This window comes from Brassica oleracea, chromosome C7 (assembly GCF_000695525.1).
Source record: "Brassica oleracea var. oleracea cultivar TO1000 chromosome C7, BOL, whole genome shotgun sequence".
NCBI classification, from domain to species: Eukaryota; Viridiplantae; Streptophyta; class Magnoliopsida; order Brassicales; family Brassicaceae; genus Brassica; species Brassica oleracea.
In genome coordinates, this window is record NC_027754.1 from 41,446,246 (window position 1) to 41,468,959 (window position 22,714).

Here is a 22,714-nt window from a genome sequence, read left to right on the forward strand (position 1 = left end):
CAGGCGTAGGTAGAGACATGGTAGTGAGAACAATCTGTAGCGTTTCAGCCACATCAGAACGAGCATGAGGCAGGGTCCAATCACCATTCCGAGCTGCTTGACAAACATGAGATTCAAGTCCCAACCGAAGAGAACGGGGACCAGTCTGTCCAAATGCCTGAATTAAAAGCCCTAAATCGGTCCAATAATCATGCCAGAAATTTGCTGACTTCCCATCACCAATACTGCATCTTAGGAATTCAGAGACAGTGTCTTTTCATTTAAGCATACTCCTTACAGTAGGAAAAAAGCGCTGATAATCAGTTGTGGTCAGTAACACTTCCTTCTGAAGACATTTGAATGCAGCCAGGCCACCCATAAGGACCCTGAGAAAGAGAAGTAATTCCACACCCGTTTTAGGTCGAAGACCTTATGATATTCCTCCATCCTTCTCAGCCCGAGACCTCCTTCAAGCTTAGGTTTGCAGATATTTACCCAACTAACTCTTGCCCCAACAGCAGATGTAGTGCTATTTTTCCAGAGAAAGGTGAGCACAATGAGTCAATTTTTTCATAAAATCTCTTTGGCAGAGCAAAGACCGAGCTCCAGAAGTTGACCATGCCATGTATGACAGAGGCTACAAGGGTGACTTTTCCTGCAAATGAAAGGGTCTTAACCGTCCAACAATTAATCCTCTCCAGAAAAGGCTGCAGGGTAGCGTAGCTTATCCTACTCGGGTTAAGAGACAGACCCAAGTACCTAGTAGGAAAACTTCCAATTCGAAATCTAGATATATCAGCAATAACTGATGCTTCAATCTCAGAAAAACCCCCAAAGAAGATCTCTGATTTTGCTACATTCATATCCAGACCCGTCCACTCTTTAAATGTTGTCAAGACCTTTTTAATGCTAGTAATGGAATGCCTAGAGCCATCTAAAAACACCAACAGATCGTCTGCAAATAAGAGATGAGTAACTCTTGGCTCTTGACAGCTTGGATGTAATCTAAGGCCGCCTGCCTCCACAGCCTGATCTAGTAATTTAGATAGCGCTTCCATCGCCATAATGAACAAATAAGGTGAGATAAAATCGCCCTGACGAGGCCTCTTCATGCCCAGGAAGAATCCAGCTAACTCTCCATTGATGGCCACTGAAAAGCGAGGGGAAGTAATGCATTCCCGAATCCAAGTGACAAACAAAGGTGGTAAATCCTGTGCATCAAGCAGTTTAATTATAAAGTCCCAAGAAATGGTATCGAACGCCTTTTTTATGTCCACCTTAAGCATACATCTTCTTGGGCATGAGGAAGATCTATAGTTCCTTATCAGGTCAGACGCGAGGAGACCATTCTCTCCTAAACTTTGACCCTTTAGGAAAGCAGCCTGATTTCTACTAATGCTCGACTGAAGAATCGACTTTAGGCGGTTCACTATAATCTTTGTGATGACTTTATAAACCAGATTACAACAGCTAATCAGCCTAAAATCCCCAAGCCTACACGCAGCGCTAGTTTTTGGAATGAGTACGATGGTTGTTGTGTTCAGGTCTTTTAATAAGCGCCCATTCCGAAAGAACTCAGCGACTGCAACTATTATGTCCTCCCCAACAGTGTCCCATGACGCCCTCAGAAACTCTACTGAGTACACATCCGGACCAGGGCTCTTGCTCAGAGGCATTGCAAATATTGTTCCCTTGATCTCTGCTGAAAGAACCTCCCTTTTCAGATACGCTCTCGACAACTCCGAACATCTGAAGAGAAGCAAATCTTTCAAGGACTCTACACTGGAAGGAGACAATGGCATATCAGTTTCCCCTAAGATACCCTGAAAATATGTAACAAAGTGCGCCTTGATGTCAGCAGTTGATCCCAGGAAGTTATCGTTTTCATCCTTCAGAAAATGAATATGGTTTCTAGAATTCCTCTGTGTGCCAGTGTTGTGATAGAAGGAAGTATTTCGGTCTCCCACAACAGCCCATCTTACTCGAGATCAATGTCTGAAGAATTTCTGCTCAGCATTTAGGAGAAGGTTTAGCTTGTCTCTCTCCATGTACTCTTTTCCCGCAAGGGCCGAGTTTGGTTGAGTAAGAAGCTGACGTTGCAAACCCACTACCTTAGCAGATTGCCCCTTCACCCTTTCACTAATACCACTGAAGTGCCGCTTGTTGATTCCTCTTAGATCTTTTTTAAGCATTTTCATCGTCCTGACCAGTTTGAATTGGGCAGAGCCTGTGATTGATCCCGGGTTCCAGGCAGCAGTAACAGCAGAGTTGTAGTCAGGGTGATCGATGATATGGTGATAGAACTTAAAAGGCTTCCTGCTTTGTCGCCTCAATGATGGAACCTTGACTATGCACGGCGAATGATCAGATTGCCCCGGCTCGAGTAAATCTGCATATGAATCACGAAAATGATCTGCCCAAATTTGGTTTACGAGAGTGTGATCAATTCTCTTGGAGATTGGGTCCTGGTCATTATTATTCGACCACGTGAAAGGTGTTCCTTTTGCTTGAGCCTCAAACAATCCCGCATCTTGCAAAGCCTCATTAGCCTCCTGCATACCACTTGAATCAACCACATGAGACGGATAACCCGAATGGTGAGCCAAGCGTAAAATCTTATTAAAGTCTCCAAGGACGGTCCAAGTAGAATTCTGCAACGCTGGGGTATCACTTATCTCAACTAGTTCATTCCACAACGCCTGCCTCTCTCCAACAACGTTGAACCCGTACACAAACGTGACAGTAAGATTTATGTTCTCCGACAAAATGTGAACTCCATATGTAACAGCTTGCTCTGTAGCCTTGTAGATAAATACAGAGACCGAAGGGTCCCAAACAACAATTATCTGACCAGAACTGTGATGCCCGTAGTTCCCAAAAGACTTCCAAACTACCAGTATAGCATCATTTATTCTGGCTGCATTACTACTATGGATATGCGTTTCCAAAAACGCTTCAAAAAGAGGTTTATGGATGTTAATCCAGTCTTTGACCATTGTGTGGCGTCGTACTCCATTCAGCCCTCTTACATTTCACGCAAAAAACATCGACATATGATTTTATTGAGATGATTTGGCCATGCGGCCGCTCTTCCTGCGATTAACCAAAAAGAAAGGGTCTTCAGCATCCTTCTTGCTATGCTGATTATCTCCAAAACCCATCAGAAACTGCTCCTTCTCAGGGTGTGTTTCTATATGAGGTTCTCCATGAACAACATCATGATCTTCTGCAAGATTATGGCTGCAACCTTCCTTTCCTAGAGCGGGATGATCAGCAGACTTACTTACGGGTGACGAATCACCTGGCAGTACTTCCTTAAGACTCGCAGGAGGTATGGGATCCTCACTGGCTTCGCCTGATACTTCGCCTTCTTCAGCTCTGATGGCATAGCACGATGAGTTACTGTTTTAGAGGAAAGCTTTGATCTGGTAGGTCTTGATTTCTTCCTGGTTTTATTACCCGCAGGTACATGACTCTTAGACCTTCTCTTATCTGAAGGAATACCCAACTGAGATCTGCACTTTTATTGCGAATGGCCATACTTTCTGTCAGCTCGCACTTCAATGGTAGCCAAGGATAGCTTACTGCAATCTCTGTCTCCTTGCCGTTAGAAAACCCAGAGATAACCTTGCGTGGGAGAGGTTTTGTAAGATCGACTTTAACATAAAGTTTTGCGACTTTAAAGTGTTCTATCAAAAGTTCAATATAAAAACGTTGAGAAAAGAGTATTATGAAGAGCATTTGCATATTCTAATTATTTTTATAATTATTGATTGAATAGTAATAAGAAAAAATTACTCAGAATAACTATACTTTTTTTGTTAATTACTAATCTAACTCTACATCATCAACACATGTTAGTATAGGTGGCTAAAGACCAAATAACCTTAATTGTTCTTCTTTATTACAATATTACCATTTCTAATATATTTCATTAATAAATTTTAAAACAGAAATAGAATGAGCGGTTCCAAAAATTCAGCTAGCCAATATTAAAACATATTTGCATTGCCTCTGTTTTGAGCTGTTCTAAAAATCCAGTGAATTGCCTCTGCTTTTTAATATCTATAGGCGGTGTGTTTTGGGGTAATGTCAACAAAAGCTTCTTTGGGAAACATGTAGCTCAATTTCAGGTCGTAAATCTGTTCATTAACCTTGTACTCTTTGATCACCATATGAACAAAATCATCATAACTTGTTTTGTCTTCTATGGCTATAGCTTTACTCCTCATTCCTTTGTCAACACCAAATAACCATTTGTTTTTACCAAGTATCCAATGACCACAAACAATTTTTATTTGTGCCATGAGAGAAGAAGGAAGAAAAGAAACGTCAATCTGAAAACGCCATTAACGTTGACCAAGGTAATCACGTGTAAAAGAGTGATTCTTAAATTAGGGCTTTTCTCTTTGTTTGGTTTAAATTAAGTTGGATTTGGTTTAATTAAATAAAATTTGGTTTACATGCTTTTGATTCAAATTATGGTTGGTTTAAAACGTTTTGGTTTAAATCAAGTGAAATTACTGGTATATGAAATAATTTCAGAATTAAATGGTTTAATCTGGTTTGCAATAACTTGGTTAAGGGGAATTAAAAAAAATCTGTGGCCAAGTCATAAATATATCTGTGGCTTAAGTTTAAACAAATCTGTCAAACTGTAACAAATCTGTGGTCAAATAATAAATAAATCTATCAAATTCTAACTAAATCTGTCAAATTCTAATAAATCTGTGGTCAAAGTATAAATAAATCTATTAAATCTTAACTAAGTCTGTCAAAATTAAGTAAATCTGTGGCTTAAGAATAATAAATCAATCAAATCGAAATTAAATCTGTCAAAAACAAGTAAATCTGTGGCTATAGAAAAAATAAATCTATCAAATCTTACGTAAATCTGTTCAAATTAAGTAAATTTGTGGCCAAATAAAGTAAATTTGTCAATATTTAATAAATTTGTGACCAAACATGTCAGATTTGTAATAACAAGTCTGTAGAAATATTATTAAGTCTATATATTTTTAAATAAATCTGTGGCTGAAATAAAAAATATTTAAGTCTGTGGCTACATAAAACGTAGACAAAATAAGTCTGTGGATGGCAAAATCGCAAATATTTCAAAAATTCAGTAATGGCATTTTCGTAATTACTTTTTTTGTTAACAAAGGAAATAGGGGTAAATTAGGTATGAAAAACAAATTAGTAATTAAAATAAAATTTGAGTTAAACTAGTCATTAGTTGATAAATAAGGGTTAAACTAGTTTTTTTCCCTTTTATTTATACAAGAAATTTCTTATCAACCAGACTACTATTTACCCAATAAAGTCAAAATTGGAAGACGCAGAAGTAGTTAACGTGACATGTACAGACCACGCTCACGTGGTTTAACTGTGGAACAACGTACGAGCGAGTGACGATGGCTTTCCGTAATTTTATTTAGGTCGGAAAATTCATACTTCGTGAAACAAAATCTACAAGTTAATATTTATCAAGTTCATAAACTAATGAAAATTTAGACTAAACCAGTTTAAAATTTAAATAAAAAATAATGATTTTGTTTCTATAAATATATACTATGATTTTATCATATCATTATCTAGTAACTAATAGTTTTTCATTTTAATTATTATTTATAAAAAAGTTTATCAACTATATATTAATAATAGCATAAAATATTATAATTGTAGATTTTTTAGTAGAATCTGATTTATACTTTTATCACTGTCAATAGAAGAATGGGGCTGTTAGAGGATTTCTAATCTTACTTTATTTTTTACTTTAAAATTGAAATTGAGTTGGATTGGAACTAAATTCCAATTTTAAGAAAATTACATTAGCGATGCTTACGTGTGTTAAAAACACTACAAAAGGTTGTCTCTGTTTGAAAGGGTTCTCGAGAAAAAGAAAAGAACAGAAACACTCTTTTGCCTCAGAACGCCGTTACACAAACCTCTCTCTCTTCATCCTTCTTCGTACTCTTATCTCTCTCTGTCTTCGCTTTCTGTTATTACAGAGATAGAATCACCGTGGGGCTCGGATTCGCTTGGTGCAGGTCGGGACTGATATGCTGACACAACCACTGGTGCTTTTACCTTATTGGTTTGTGAGCAGGTATTGGCTCCCGCCTTGCATCAATTGAATCGGAGCCTCCAATGGTGAAACGAATCCAATTAGATCTGGAACTTATGTATATATATATATATACTCTTCTCATCTCTTCTTTTTTCTTCTCTTGATTTCTAACTTATATTATAAGATCAAAACTAGAAATTGAGGATTAAAAAGTGTGTTTCTTTGAATCTTAAAATCATGTTGTTGGCAAATAAAAAGTTATCTAATTTTGTTTGGTTTTAAGCTATTGTGTTCCATGAGATTCAGGATCACCGGATTAAATCCTAAAAGGTAATTTGGTTTATGTAAATCTTTTGGCTTTGTTTATTGTTGACTTTAAGTTAAAATCATTAATAAAACGTGTGTTGATGATAATTGAGGAAACGTATGGTTCAAACTCTGTCTTGTTGTCAGTCCCTGAAGTTTCACATTCAAGCTCAACCCAAATCTCTATATAGAAACATATGGTCACAGTTTCTGATTTTGTTTAGTACAGTAGGTCTGGTTATATATATATATATATATATATATATATATATATATATATGAAACTGCTTCATTCTTTGATTTTCACATTTCCACATCCAGCAATATATGATGAAGAAGAAAAATATAAAGATCTTGTTACATCAGTAAATCTCTTGTCTTGATTTTCTCTATGTTTCTCTAAGAAGGTTCCATCTACGTTTTGATTTAGTTTCTTGATGAAATGGTAATCTCTTGTTTTGGGTGGTGTTTCATTAGCTTCATAGTTGGAGACTGAAAAATGTAAGAAGAAGAGATGAAACTGAGCAGAGTTTGTTGTGGACTGACTCACAGAGAAACCAACAGGTAAACCACGGTCTACAGACTAAAAGTTTCAAATCCTATATTATTAAACGACGAAAAGTACACTCTCCAAGCAAAAGAAAGCAAACAAAAACTTACACTGGTTGGATCCAAGAAAAAGAACAGAGGCTGCACTTGTCTTAAAATCTTATGCCTCAGCAGATATCAATGATTCCGATTCATTAGTCTTATTTATAATACGTATGGTTATTAATGAAAGTGCATATATTGGCTTTCCTCGTTTGCACATTAAATGCTCTAGGATTTGAGTTTATAGAAGTTAGAAATATATACTCAGCAAAAAGAATACAATGTAGCCCGTTGTATCTAACCAAATCTGATGGCTTTCCTCGTATTTGTGATCTCTCTATGCTCTGTTCGACCGATGATAACCCGTTAGGAACTTGTTTATCAAACCTCTTTCTCCCTTAATTAACTTTTTATGTATTAAAGCACTGATCAACAAGTTCACTATAAGTTTGTGAAATTACACATAACTAGCCGTAGTGATAATTTGCTAATAACAACAAAATCTTGTCCTGATCATCAACAGCAACCTGACTAGGACGTCTAATCATCACTTTTAATCGCTATGCTATCGTAATGATCGACTGATAGCCAAGACTAATTTTATTTATATCACCGTCAATATAACTTCTTTAATTTGTAATTAATTAACCTATGGTGATCAATGGTCATATATATGATCTTTTTTTTTTGTAACTGTATATATGATCATTTGCTGCGACCATTTTCAGTTTTTATGTTATTTATTATCAGTTCATCATCAACAACTTCATATATAGTTCTAGAAGTAATGAAGAAGAACATGCCATTCGTATTGAATGGGATAGGTAAGAGTTAAGTCAACATAAGTTACCATATATAGCGGTGCAAAGACATTTATGACTTTTGTAGAGCATATAAGCAATTTGTAACTGTGGTCCTCGTGAAAGTTAATAATGTAACTACAATGTTATGCATGTGATTCTTCATGCATGGACAGTCGTGTTACTATTCATACGTACAACATAAGTTAGTACACACTCACAATTTGATCAGTTTAGACCTTGGAGTCTTTCGCTAAGGGTACGATTGGTAATGACTGTAGCTTTAAAATTTTTGTAGACTTTTTGCTGTGGTTTTAAATTTTATTGCTGTAGAATTTTATGGAAAACACTAAAAAATTGCTTTGAATATTTGGTTCTGCAGAGCACTTTTACAGCTGTAGGTTATTTCAAGAGCTGTGGTTTCAAAAAAAACTTTAAAACTTGATTGCTCTAAATTTTGTGCTTAGAAATAAATAGGGCCGTGGACAGCACCCAGAACAACTACCAATCACCCCCTAAATTTTTTTTAGCGCGTAAAGAAATAGTGAAAGAATCCAAATTAATGACTTCATTCAATTGTGTAGTGAGCGCAGAACTGGTGTTGGACATAGTCAAATAAAATATTGGCTTTGGCTCATAATTTATTAAATTGGGTAGTGATGCAGACTGAAATATTCAGTTTATTATATGGGGAAATTTTCTGTATAACCATATCAGAGCAAAAATGAAAAATATAGCCATACTTTGGAAAAATATTTCATTTTACTACATAAATAGACATCACAGTCCTTTACGGCGAGTGGGCGTGTGTATATCACACACTACGATCATATACTATTCTATTTATAATCTCGATATAGAATAGATCATCTTAACCATATATGTTATAAGAATTTGATGTATTAGTACTATTTATTTATAGGGTTCAATGCAGTTTAAGTAGTAAACAATATGAAAGAACATGTTTATTTGCAGGAATGATGTTTAGTGTATATTAAATTACGTAAAAGAATGTATTTGACTGATATATTCTAAATAATAAAATATATTATTCTATATTTTATGCCTAAATAGTATAGTATGTAAATGTATATAGGAAAGAAAAGAAGTTAAATGAGATAAAAATAATCGATGGGAAATAGTATGGCGTATATGAAAAATATGGTGTACATATAAAAATATGAGAAAAAGAAGGATTACAAATAGAAATATAAGTATGAAAACGAAGATGGGATGATGAAGAAAAAAATTACTATTTTATTAATTGTGGTCATATATACAGTTACGTGGACGTATAAGGAAAAAAGTGAGAGGGAGAGAGAGAGAGAGAGAGGAGGGATGCAGAGAGGAAGGGGGAGAGGGAGAGGAAGAAAGATAGAGAAAAAAGAGAAATATTGATTTAGAAGAAAGGACGGAGAGATTTTGAGATGGAGATTGGGAAGAGAGATAAAGTGAGAGATATATAGAAGAAAGAGAGATTGTATAATAACAATTCTATTATAGGTTTGTAAATAGAATAGAACAAAATCTTATTTTTTTGTATAATTGTACATATTCAATTTATCAATACATGTTCGTTTTACAAAATTCAAAAAAATTTTATAGAAAAAAAAATCTATGTTTTTCATAAATATTTAAAAAAATTCAAATAAATATTTTTTAAACTTATAAAGTCAATTAAAAAGAAGAGGTGAAAGTGAGAAAAGACAAAATAGAAATTAATACATAAATATGATAGCCTAATGAAGGTTATGATTATATTGTTGATTTTTTTGTTTGTTATGTGCATGTCGCCAAATTTTTCTTATTATATTGTCTAGCACATAAATACGAAACTATTTAGCTCTAGTCTATTCGGCATTTGTAATATTTTAAGTGTATTTTTTATGATTGTACGTAAGTCGAAATCACAACGCAACACGGAATTAATTTAAATATAACATTAATATTAGTTACATATATTGACGTGTTTTTTACATATATATGGACTTTCAAACACATTAAACAAAACGAAATGCTAAATACAACTTTTAATCTTTTTTTTTTTTGACGTCGATACAACTTTTAATCACGTATGCTTGAATATTAAACTAATTACTGTAGGGTAAAACTGGAACAGAAAAATATGGATCGACCACAACCATAGTGCTACTCCCAACAGAAGTATCGCAAGAAAACTCATTGTAAAACGCTCTTGCCTTCCTTAATATAAAGCTTATGGAACATTTCATGTACCACACCAAGCTCAATTGAGCAACTTCACGTCTCAAATCTCTGTCTTTCGTTGGGATGATCGACTTACCGTAGTCTTTGTGGTTGCATATGGACAGCTTCCCGTGTTCTTGTTTTGCCGACTCCTCTTCTTTAACTGGCTGATGTTCCATAAAGAGTAGTGAGTTAGTAAGAGGGTCTGAATTGTTTAGGCCATTGTGATAGATTTCCGTAAGCGTTTTCCCAGGAAAAACATTGTTGAACATGTTCTCGCTTATGGATTTGGATGGTTGGGGCTTGTTTTGGTTGCATCTACGAGGTTTTCTGGTCGAAATTGAGATTTTGGGGCGGTGGACTTGACCGAGGGTGACGAATTTAGTAGCCATGAGAGTATTTGCTATATGGTATAAAGTGATTGGTTGTGTGAATTGCTATTCACTCCTTTCTTAGGATATTTATATGCACACATCTATACATACACAATACATAAATGTATGGCATGTATATGTGTTAAAGGTTTCGTATAACTGTAAGTTTTTTTAATCTAAAATTAAACCAAAAAGCTGTTGATGGGTACGTTTTACAGGGATGGGAGCTAGAAAGTGATAAGTTGGCCTAACCGTCCAATTATGTGGTCTAAATTGGTGAAAAGAGGGGCCATGAAAGGTGGATAAAAATGAAATGTACTTTCCATTAACAAGTGACTTTACCTCTTTCACTTCACAAAATATTTACTACAAATGATTAATTTATGGGATTTAGAATAATCACTCACACGTTGTTTGAGATAATGAGAAGAAGAACCTAGAATCTATGGAATCTAGATACGAACGGATGTAGAGAGTGTTAAGTTCAAAAAAAAAAAAAAACGGATGTAGAGAGTGAGAATGGTCCATACCATGAGCGAATAGTTTGGTATCTGTATGTGTTTTCCATTGTTATTTTCACTAAAAAGCATGTGGTCTTACGTATTTTCATGTTTTCCACGGGTCTAAATTGAGATTTTGATATAAAAGGTTTTTCTCTAAATCAGTATTTTTCATATTTTCCACGGGTCTAAATTGAGATTATGGGGGGAGGTGTGGACTTGAGCGAGGATGATAAATTTAGTAGCATGAGAGTGTTGAGTGTGATTGTTATATGGTGATTGGTACGAAGTGATATTTGTGAATTGCTCTTCACTCCTTTCTTAAGATATTTATTTGCACACATCTATATGTATTAAAAGTTTGGTATAAGTGTAAGTTTTTTTTGGCTAACAAAGTGTAAGGTTTTTTTTTCCAACTATAAACCAAAAAGCTTCACTTGCTGTTGAGTATGAATATCTTAAAGGGATGGAAACCTAAAAGCGATAAGTTGGTCTAACCGTCCAAATTGTAATGAAGTGGCAATTTTAAGCTTTCTCAATCTTGTATATTGCCTAACAAAAAGGCAAAACCTATAAAGAATACTTAACTACATAGATTGTTTTCTTCTAAATGTGATTTTTTTTTTGACATCTTTCTAATCGGTGATATTTATGAATTACAAAAATACATATTAGTCTTCTACTCTTCTCTGCACATGCTCAGATCATACGAGTAAACTCATGTTCTAATATAATGAGAAGTGAAATCGCATGTTCTCGGACTAAATTTTCAATTTGCAGGTCCGTACTAAGAATGATTCTATAATTCTATATGACATACTACGCATATATAAACTGTACATATTATAGTGTACCTCAGATCATGTGGTCTATATTGCTGGATCTAAATTGGTGAAAAAGAGGGGACATGAAAGTTGGATGAAAATGAAATGTACTTTTCCATTGACAAGTGACTTTACCTCTTTCACTTCACAAAAAGTTTAAATTATTTAAATATGGAACCTAGAGTAATTTCATTCACAAGGTATCTAAGATAACAGAAGAACCACCTAGATACGAACGGATGTAGAGAGTAAGAATGGTCCATACCACGTGCGAATAGTTTGGTAGCTGTATATGTTATACATTGTTCTTTTCACTAAAAAGTCGTATATGTGTTGGTTTACATATCTTGTATGTTTCAGAGATTCCCAGCTTTCAGGGTAATTGACTCTCAACTTACCCAAAACTTAGATACTTTTCAGTCGTCCAAGTGTGTACAAATTACTCATTATCCGATCCATACAAGGCCTTAGGTGAAACAAAGTGACAGATATTAATATATCCATATATAATACAATTTATTGGATAATGGGAAGCGATCTGTGACTGTGAGTACTGTATTTTTTTTTCTTCATGTATCCAAGAGTCCTAACTTTCACCACCTTCTCTACTGAATATGAGTAGTTAAGTATATATTATCCAACTGTGTTTGACTGCACGTTCTTTTCTCATCATCTCATCAAACAGATTCTGACCCTCTCCAGCTCTTTCAGCTTTACAACATTTATCTATCATGACTGAATATGTATAAATGAAGCATACCATTCCGTTTCCAAGAACCCCAAAACTGTATGGCCTCCTCGATTTTATTCAGCTCAAACAGCCAACGGGTCAATATGATGTAAGTATGATTGTCAGGCTTAAGTCCTCTCAGCCATTTCATCCATGAACGTAAACGCTTTTTCCAATTTCCTCTTTCTGCAAAATCCAGAAATCAACGTGTTATAAAAATGTGTATATAATAAAAACCACGCCCTAATATCTCTTCTCTAATCCTAAGAGCTTCGTCCAGCGTCCCTTCTTCACAGAGTCCATGAAGCAAAGCATTTGAAGTCTTTGTGTCTACTACAAAACCTTCCGGCTTCTATTAAACCATCAATCAAATTGCTTACTGTGTCGTATAATCTGAAGGAGAAGCTTAGCGAATCAGATGCTAAGTTGAAATAAATCTTAAGCAGTCTTGGGGTTAGCTTTGGATCGTAAGTCAGGGAACTCGTGAGGCGATAAGATAGTTATGAGTTGTTTAGACTGCTCGTAATCTAGAGATATCTTAGACAAAGAGCCTCGGATAACCATGCCGATCAGAGGAAGCTTCTTCGGAGTTACCCGCCAGGTGAGCGAGCGAGAGTCTCCTCATGTCCATGGGAAATGGAGAGAAATGTGAGGAATTCACTTCGAGGGAAATTCGATAAAAGCCAAGATAGATATTTGTTATGATAATAACACGGGATTGGATATATACACATTATTTGACCCAAAAAAAAGAGAGGATATATACACATTATAATTGAGCTGACAGATGGAAACTTTTTGAGTTTCATTTAACAGCTACTGTTTCAATTTCTCTATAAAATAATGCTAGACCTAGATGTTCGAGTGTCCTTTTAGATTCATATTGGATTTTTGAGTTTCAGGTTTTTGGTTCATTTTCTTAGGCTCCGTTCAAGTTTTATATTATCTCATCTCGGGTTTGATATATTTTCTTTCATTTTGAATCCAGTTTGATTTTGAGTAGGCCTGGGAATATGAGTTTTTACCCGCGGGGCCCGGCCCGTTTGACCCGCCGCGGGGTGGGTGCGGGTCGAACAATTTAGAAAAATCGATTCGCGGGTGCGGGTGCGGGTTATGAGCATTTTATGCGGGGCGGGTGCGGGTTGGTGGATTTTGAAACGCGGGTACCCGCCAACCCGCAATTTTTTTTTTTACATTTTTTTTTGTAAAAATGTATATTTTGTAAAGAAAATATGGGAATTTTAAAAAATAATAATCAAAATTTTTTAAAATTTATAACCCGCGGGTCCCGCGGGTTATCCGCAAAATTAAGCGGGGCGGGTGCGGGTACAAATTTATTTGTTCGCGGGTTGTGCGGATCGGATTTTTTGAGAAAAAAAAACTTTGTAACCCGCGGGTTGGCGGGTCAGCGGGGCGGGTTTGACCCGCAACCCAGCCCTAATTTTGAGCTTGGTTATTAAGATAATTTTATATATTATATCAAAATAAACATGAAACTAAGTATTTTTAATGTTAGGTTTTAAATACTATTTTCGTCTACTAATTTGGATATTCAGATTCAACTTTTTAGATTATTTTGGTTTCAGATATCCGTTTGGATTCATGTCGGATTTGGATAATACATATAACCCAAAATATTATTGTCCATGATCCATCAAATATTTTTTTAATGAGATATGAATTGAGATTTTTTTGTTTCGGATTCGGTTTGGATCTCGGATTGAAATACAAATATCTAGACTTTAAAAAAATGCCATCATGTTCTATTCACATTATTACTTATATAAAAGTATTACATAAAAAAAAAGAGAAAAAAATTATAAAACAATGATAACTTTTTTCTTAAGTTTTGTGCTATTATAATTGTTAACTAAGTTTAAAATTTACAAAATATGTAGTTTCGCTATTTATTTTAGTTTTTATTTTGTATATCATGCAAAAAAAATATATTAAAAAATAAATTTGTATTAATTTTTTAAGATTATTTGTATTAATCAAAGCGGATGAGATATCCGTAAGTATTCGTAAATATCCGCAAACATCTATTTATTTTTTGGAATATCCGGATATCCGTATTTTTCTGAAGCAAAAGCAAATCGAAAAATTAAATATCCATAACATACAAAGCAAATCACAAATACTTTCAAAAACCCGAATATTCGATCCGTGTCCAGCCCTACTGTGCAGATTGCTCTACCTTAAAGTTGGTTTCGTCAAAATTGCTCTACATTTACTATCTCTAAATTTGAAGGCAAGGAGGTACCAAAAGAAAGGAGACCTGGTAACAAAAGTACCAAACAGGTAGTAAGTATGAAGCAGCTGTAAGTCTGTCTTTACTTCGTCTTCAGTTGACGAAACATTTATTTCCTCAGCGAGAATCTTCATATTCGTTTAAAATTTATCTAATATGTCTAGCCTCCTTGACTTGCTATCCGAATAAGTCGTCCGGTTTCTGGGTCTGGGCCGAGGGTCCATTTAGTCTTTTGTTTAGTCCGTAGTCTCTTGAGCTTTAAGCCATTTTTTGTCGTATTCGGGTTTCAGCCGATTACTGGGCCTGGTCTGTTTATTTAATATAAAAAAAAACATTGACGGATAAAAAAAAAGTGAAGTGTGGTATCATTTCTGCGTAGGAGATTGTAGTATAACGTGTTTTCTGGGTGCTATAGCTGCAGAAAGTCACCCAATAGAAATTGAATGGGTCAAAGATAACTTGCAATTAAAGTTTAGTTGACAGAGCAGGTGTCAATAAGATACATGCTTGATGTCCTACCTCGAAGAACATATGTATGATCTTGAAAACTATCAAACTTAGAAAAAAAATACTTTCAGCAAGACTTTATTGAAACATCACTGTTGGAACATTTTATTTGATACCAGTCTACATTTTTGCATTATTATAGAAACAATGGATTTTTCTCATCATCAAATTAAAAAAAAAAAATCTGATTTTTTTCTTTTTAAGTTTTAGCTATATAAAATTTATATCTGTGTAATGATAGATACTTAAGAAAATGAGTTTAACCCCCAACATGACGAGGAATAAACATACGTAATAGAATTTCTTCTCATATGATCGAGTGCTTCTCATCTCAGTACACTATATATTTAACATTTAAAATTTAGAATCTTGATTGTTTTACCACAATATCTAGATTTTATACTGTACGTATCTAAGAAGATTTCGTTGTAGTGGTCATAAAAATGATCAAAACTTTTCGGTTTCCGCTTAGTAAATAATTTTGATTATTGGCTCAACGTGAAAATTTATTCAAAATCATGTTAATAATACAGCATGGCCTTTTCCACTTTGCAAACTATTATTTTCATTGTTTTAAGTTTTTAACTTATTAAAAAGGCGTTTACTTTTCTTTTACTTTCATTGACTTTTGGTCGTCACATACCAAGAGAGGGTTCACTTTATAAATGGGACCTTCGTAGTCTGAACCTCATATCGGGGAAACCGAACCATGTCTTCTCTTGCCTCTTGCATCTTCCTTTTCCTTTTCTCCTTCCTCACTACTATCTTCCCAGCTACTGCTGAAAGTCCCTACTTCGTACACCATCTTTGTCGGAATACGACAAGGTATTCACCGAACAGCATTTACTCCACCAATCTCAAAACACTTTGGTCCTCTCTCTCTTCCGCCAACGCCTCATACTCCTCCGGATTCCAAAACGCCACTGCCGGACAAGCCCCGGATACGGTCACCGGACTTTTCCTCTGCCGGGGAGACGTCTCGCCGAAAGTTTGTCGCGGCTGCGTCTCCCTTTCCGTCAAAGATATCGAAGCCAAGTGCCCGAATCAGAGAGAGGCCACTATCTATTACGACGAGTGCATGCTCAGATACTCTGACCAGGATGTTTCCTCGAACCTCACATTCGCTGACGCTTTTTTGATGTATAACGATTACAAAACTGCACCTAAGGATGTAGACCTGTTCGAAAAACTGGCGTCGACCACGATGATGGAAGCTGCCTTTGAAGCGGCGAATAGTTCTCGATATTTCTGTACGAGAAAGGCCAAGTGGATCGACTTCAAGGATTTGTTCGTCCTAGTTCAGTGCACTCCTGATCTGACAAGAGATGACTGTTTGTTCTGTCTGCTACAATCCATAAACGGTTTGAATTTTGAAAGTATTGGATCAAGACTTCTTTCTCCTAGCTGTAATTCAAGGTACGAGCTTTACAAGTTCTACAACGAAACCGAAGTTAATACAACTATCCTGCCTCCACCACCGCTAGCTTCTTCTACCACTCCACGACCTAGTTAAGTCTTTCTTCTTACTTTGTTGCTTTTGCCCTCGTTTCTCGAAATAATCATATACAATTAGACTTTTACTTTTTTAATTTAAATTTTCTCCTTGTGATTTTATAATAAACAAATGGTATTTTGTAGACGCAGGGAAAGGTGGGAACTCAAACGTGTTAGCCATAGCCATCCTTGTGGCTATAATAATGGCTTTGCTACTTTCCATAGCTGGTTATTGTTTCCTTGCAAAGAGGAAAAAGAAGACTTCTGATAATGCACCAACCTTTTATGGTTAAGATTTGAATCATTTAAAATCTTAATTGAGTTTGATTAGTGATAACTGTCACTGATCAGTCTTTTTTTTTTCTTATTGATTACTACTATTTTTATTGTGCACCAGGAGATGATATAACAACAGTAGACTCGCTGCAACTTGATTATAGAACAATTCAAACTGCAACAAATGATTATTCAGAGAATAACAAGATTGGGCAAGGAGGATTTGGCGAGGTTTACAAGGTATAATCGGTGATGTAACCAGGATTTTAGGGGCCTAAATTAATACTGGATTATTTTTATTTTTATTTTTATTTACGTTTTGTTATATAAATTGTGATTTTAAAGCATTTTGACAAAATATGAATATTTATCAAAAATATAATTTCTATAGTGATAAAAATATATTATATCTTGAAAATAAAATAATATGAAATATAATAATTAAATATATCTATAAATATGATAAATAAAACTATATTTATAATTCATACAGTAAATGTAGAAAATGTTATTATATAAAGTGATTTAAAAATGAATATATTTGAATAAAATCACAAAAAACAAAAACAAAAGCAGTTAAATACATAAATTTAGGATAATAGATGAATTTGTAATTAATAAAATAAACAATAACTGAAATATATTCTTTAAATGATTTTTTGTACAAATTATTTCCATATAATATAACTAATTTATTAAATTATAAAGTTAAATACGCCTCTTCTTCTATGTCTAAGAGCATCTCCAAAAACTAGTCTATAACTTCAAATATGGAGTTTTTTGCTCTAAAAGAAACTTCAAATTTGAAGTTTTGAGAAGAGAAACTTTATATTTGAAGTTTCACAACTCAAAACTTCAAATTTGAAGTTTCATATTTTTGTTTGTATTTTGGCCCCTATAATTGCATATCACATTTTTGATTCTTAATTATTTTCTCGTTATCATTTTAATCCTTAAAAAATTATAAATCATAAATATTTTATTTTTGTTTATAAATTTAATTTTTACACATAAAATTAAGTAAAATTTTAAATTAAGATTTAAACTAGACAACAACAATATAAAAAAAAAACTTTTAAAAATTACATGAAGACATAACTATTACACAAATTTAAATATCAACAACACTAATAGTCACATAAATTTGATCAAGAACCTCCAAAATCTGCAAAATACTGTCCAATTTTTTTATGTAACCGAAGATAGTTGTTGTTTTTAATTTCTTTTCGCACAATTCTTTCTTCTTTAGATCGAATGTATTCACGAATATTAATATCACCGATAGAAGTTAAGTCTTTTAACAATATTTTCTTTTCCTCTTTTACTTTTTTTCAGATCTAATGTAATTACAAGTATTAATATCACCCGATTTCAATAATTTTTAGCTCGTAATCTACAAATTAAAAATAAAGAGAGTCATTTTAACTTCGAAATGCACTAGATGATCATATATGCATAACGAAAATAATTTTATGGAATCTTATGGTATTTTTCTTGAAATTTAATATTAATTATGTTATTTCTGTTTAAATTTTTATATTTTAATACAATATTTTACTAATTAATATTGTTGTAATAATTTATATATGTGCTAGTAAAAGTTTTATGAATTTAAATTAGTTATGAAAAATATAAGGACCATAATATAAAATACAAATAGTTTTGAAATTAAGTTTGAAGTTTTGTTTTTGGAGAACATCACCTTTAGACTTCAAATATAGAGTTTAAAAACTTCAAAATAGAGTGTATTTTTAGAGATGTTCTAAGAGCATCTCCAAAAAGGAACTCTATTTTGAAGTTTCCAAAACTCTATACTTGAAGTTTCAATGTGTTCTTCTCCAAAAGTAAAATTTCAAACCTAACTTCAAAATTATTTATATTTTACACTATGGTCCTTATATTTGTCATAGTTGATGTAAGTTCGGTTCTTACTTCGTTGAGGTGATACACGGATCGATGACGTGGAGTTCTCAATTTTTGCAAGTGGAGAGAGAGCGTTAACCTGACCTTATTGGGCCCGTAATGGGCCTGGTCTGTACACAGGAAATGTTGAACCAGGGTTTTGATTTTGAAAGTCTTGAGATTTAGCTTAATGTGAAAGCGGTGAATGTGTGTTAAACATATATTTTAGTAATTGCAGCAAGATTTTCGATAAGTTCATTTTAACAAGTGATTTTATAATATTTAAACTTGAGTAATAATTATGTCTTCATGTGTCTTTTTAATAATTTTTTATTATGGTTTTTTGTAATATTCTTGTTGTTTAATTCTAGTTTTAAAATATTATAAATCTTGTTTTAAAATTTTTATTTAATTTCATGTGTAAAACTTAGATTTATAAAACAATTTTGAATATTTATGAGATATAAAAGTTTTAAGGATTAAAACAATAAACAAAAAAATATTTAAGAATTATAAATATGATGTATAATTGTAAAGACCAAAATACAAATAAAAAAATGAAACTTCAAATTTGAAGTTTTGAAGAGTGAAACTCCAAATATAGAGTTTCACTTTTCAAAACTTCAAATTTGAAGTTTTGAAGTTTTATTTTGGAAAGGAAAAAACTCTATATTTGGAGTTATAGAGTTTCTTTTGGAGATGTTCTAAGGCACCGCTCTGGATACCATCACTAGTATACATCATTAACTGCACGTACCTGACGCTGTATATTTTTCTCTGAAATTTTGTGCCAACCTATTTAAATAATTTGAATGATGCTCATATAAATGGATAGGGTACATTTTTGAATGGGACTGAAGTTGCGGTGAAGAGACTGTCAAAATCATCAGGCCAAGGTGAAACAGAGTTCAAAAACGAGGTTGTTGTTGTTGCAAAGCTTCAGCACAGAAATTTGGTAAGGCTTATGGGGTTTTCTCTAGAACGAGAAGAAAGGATATTGGTCTACGAATATGTGCCCAACAAAAGCCTTGATTACTTCCTCTTTGGTCAGTAGCATTTATTGCTTTCTTTCGGTGAATCTTTGGACTTTCTTAAAAAATTGGGGGTACCAATGTTTAAATTTACCATGAATGTACAAACATAGACCCTACAAAGAAGGGTCAGCTATCCTGGACACGGCGATACAAGATCATTGAAGGGATTGCTCGAGGGATGCTATATCTTCATCAAGATTCACGGCTCACAATCATTCACCGTGACCTCAAAGCAAGCAACATCCTCCTGGACGCAGATATGAATCCAAAAATCGCTGGTTTTGGAATGGCAAGGATCTTTGGAATGGACCAAACTCAGGAGAACACAAACAGAATTGTCGGTACCTAGTAAGTCATCATACATTTTACTTCTCTTATTTAAGTTGATGTTTGTAGAACATGATTTTGTCAATATACTAAATTTTGGTGAGGATTTCAGCGGTTACATGTCTCCCGAATATGTTATACATGGCCAATTCTCAATGAAATCCGATGTCTATAGCTTTGGAGTGTTAGTTCTTGAGATTATAACTGGTAGGAAGAATAGCAGCTTCTACGAGAGAGACGGTGCACATAACTTGGTCACATATGTAAGTTGAGGCAACCAGTTTTTCTATATACTATTTTAGTTTAACATACTTTTATATACACCTCTCTTACTATAAGCAACGATTGCAACAATTAATTGGTTGACTAATATTATAGGCTTGGAGACTGTGGACTAATAAATCAGAGTTAGATCTTGTGGATCCAGTTATAGTAGATACTTGCCAAATGAGTGAAGTGGTTCGATGCATCCATATCGGTCGTTTATGTGTTCAAGAAGATCCTATAGAGCGTCCGACCTTTTCAACCATTTTGATGATGCTCATAAGTAACAATGTGATTTTACCAGTGCCTCAACAACCAGGGTTTGTCACTCAGACTAGACCGAAAAAAGATCTGCCTGATTCGAATCAATCTACGATGACCAAGTCTGGTATATGGTCTGTTGGTGATGCGTCTGGTCACTGATTTATATCCTCGTTGATTATGGTGTTAACCTTCACGCTTGCATAATTGGTAATTATTGAAAACACGTGTTGTTTTTGGTTGATAAAAAGTTCAAAACTTGTTTCAGCGACCTTTAATTCGGTACGTAGTAGTTTCGTTTTGGTGTGGTTTTATTATAGTTTTACAAATCAACATTTATCTTTTACAAAATCAACATTTATGTGATTTCTCTCGTATTTTAAATTTGGTTGAGTGGCGAATAAGCACAACTCACACTCGCATCTAATAATGAATAAAAAATCTTATCACCTTCAGGCTTCAGGAATAAACCTTTAGCATTTGATTCACGTGAAAACAAAAGGATTCAGAGAAGGGGCCTTACTAATATTCGTACCATTTTTTTGGTCAAACTAATATTTGTACCTATCACTCGTTGTGTTCATAATTTAATAAGATCCATCTTTCAACCTTTCTCTAGCATTCGATTATGTTAATAGTAGATTTGATCACGATTGCATATATGATAAAAATGGAACATAATCGGTGAAAAGCTTTAATTAGTAAGCTAGACGCAAAGAATCGGTAACCAAGTAAGCTGTAACTTTCACATGCTGCGTAGTATCATTATTGTCCAGCAGTCATTTGTTTTTCCTTCTGTCGGCAAACGATTCTGTAATCTTATGAAGTAAAAAAATTTCAACAGTTTGATTCTATAGTAGAGATTATGCAACATTGATCCAAGAGACAAAACAATCTTTGGGAACTAAACTTGCAACATTTTTACTAAGTTATTAGCTTTTCTTTTGATGAGCATGAACTTGTAACAAAGTTTAGGTTCAGCTAGGAGCCTAGAAGGGAGATATTTTCAATATATATTGCATGCAATAGCTTGATGGTGTCTCCATCCTTGAAGCTTATGAGGGTGAGTGTTGCTGACTAGGGCTGGCATTTTGAACTCTTTGAATCTCCACAAAAGTTCTTTTATCCATACAAGTCTTATTAATCTGCATTACAGCTTTGTAAGAGCGTATATATGCATGCTTCCATCTCTAAGGATCTTTAAGTGGGCTCTATAGAGGTTGATCCCTTAAGAATAACCAACATTTAACCACTTGAACTTTGTGGTTTATATGACACCGATGAGCCATCTACAAACACAACAAGATGTGTTTTTGACACCGATGATCCATCTACAAACACAACAAGATCTTTAAGTGGGCTCTATAGTTTGCTTTGACTATAGCTTCCCGGACTGGACTGTTTTTGGGAACCATTTATTCTCTCTTTCCCATTTTAAAATGAGCAAGTATGAATGTGATCTTCTCTGGATCTATAGAAGGAAACAGTTTCAGACCACATGCATAGTTCCATCAGTGCTTTACTGCTAATGTTAGTTTGGGATGGACCATCTCTATCATTCTCAAATTCATTTTCCAAGTCCTCCATATCTAGGGATGTTAACTACAGGGTTAGGGCTCAGCCCTCTTTTGTTTATTATAAGTCCAGCCCTATTTTAACCCAACCCTATTTTGACCCTATTATAATCAAGGGTTAGGGCTGGTACCAGGGTTAACTCATTTAATTGAAAAAAATATTTCATTTATTTTTGTTCTTAAATTTTAAAGATAAAACTAGAAAAATTAAGATATCATATGATTCTTTCCTCCAATTTGTTGAGCATCAAAATCAAAAGTTTTCCTCCCAAAATCGCAAAATCGAGTTTTTGCTCCACAACTAAGAATAAAATTTTTCCGTCAAAAAAAAAATGAGAAAATTGCTAAAAGAGAACAAGAAAACAGCATAGTTGTCCCTATGGTATAAATCTTTTTTTGTCCATTTTTTCTCCGTTTTACCCTTTCCATGCAAAATCGAGTTTTC

The 22,714-nt window shown here is 34.1% G+C and overlaps 3 protein-coding genes across 3 annotated transcripts; 1 reads left to right on the forward strand and 2 right to left on the reverse strand.

Moving 5' to 3' along the window:
* Positions 1–299: 299 nt before the first annotated feature.
* On the reverse strand, positions 300–2,975 carry LOC106303322. The gene is made up of 3 exons (XM_013739623.1): positions 2,091–2,975; positions 579–1,802; positions 300–365 (listed from the first exon to the last, which is right to left on the reverse strand). The coding sequence occupies exons 1-3, from the start codon at positions 2,973–2,975 to the stop codon at positions 300–302; spliced, it is 2,175 nt and encodes a 724-aa protein (XP_013595077.1).
* Positions 2,976–9,730: 6,755 nt separating this feature from the next.
* LOC106306473 lies at positions 9,731–10,372 on the reverse strand. The gene has a single exon (XM_013743107.1). It carries the CDS (start codon positions 10,341–10,343, stop codon positions 9,837–9,839), a length of 507 nt encoding a protein of 168 aa, XP_013598561.1. The 5' UTR covers positions 10,344–10,372; the 3' UTR covers positions 9,731–9,836.
* A 5,471-nt stretch (positions 10,373–15,843) lies between these two features.
* LOC106306472 (cysteine-rich receptor-like protein kinase 15) lies at positions 15,844–20,960 on the forward strand. Its single transcript, XM_013743106.1, has 7 exons — positions 15,844–16,645; positions 16,776–16,919; positions 17,029–17,147; positions 19,645–19,855; positions 19,954–20,191; positions 20,283–20,433; positions 20,549–20,960. Exons 1-7 carry the CDS (start codon positions 15,847–15,849, stop codon positions 20,855–20,857), a joined length of 1,971 nt encoding a protein of 656 aa, XP_013598560.1. The 5' UTR covers positions 15,844–15,846; the 3' UTR covers positions 20,858–20,960.
* Positions 20,961–22,714: the final 1,754 nt, after the last annotated feature.

Bases quoted from the DNA above. Each gene is read 5' to 3' on its own strand.
- LOC106303322 (XM_013739623.1), bottom strand. From the start codon at position 2,975: ATGGTCAAAGACTGGATTAACATCCATAAACCTCTTTTTGAAGCGTTT. The intron at 1,803-2,090 runs GTAGTGGGTTTG...ACATATTTTCAG, and splicing joins TGAAGGGGCAATCTGCTAAG to GGTATCTTAGGGGAAACTGA. The intron at 366-578 runs GTCTTTGCTCTG...TCTCTTTCTCAG, and splicing joins TGGTCAACTTCTGGAGCTCG to GGTCCTTATGGGTGGCCTGG.
- LOC106306473 (XM_013743107.1), bottom strand. From the start codon at position 10,343: ATGGCTACTAAATTCGTCACCCTCGGTCAAGTCCACCGCCCCAAAATC.
- LOC106306472 (XM_013743106.1), top strand. From the start codon at position 15,847: ATGTCTTCTCTTGCCTCTTGCATCTTCCTTTTCCTTTTCTCCTTCCTC. The intron at 16,920-17,028 runs GTTAAGATTTGA...ATTGTGCACCAG, and splicing joins TAATGCACCAACCTTTTATG to GAGATGATATAACAACAGTA. The intron at 19,856-19,953 runs GTCAGTAGCATT...GTACAAACATAG, and splicing joins CCTTGATTACTTCCTCTTTG to ACCCTACAAAGAAGGGTCAG.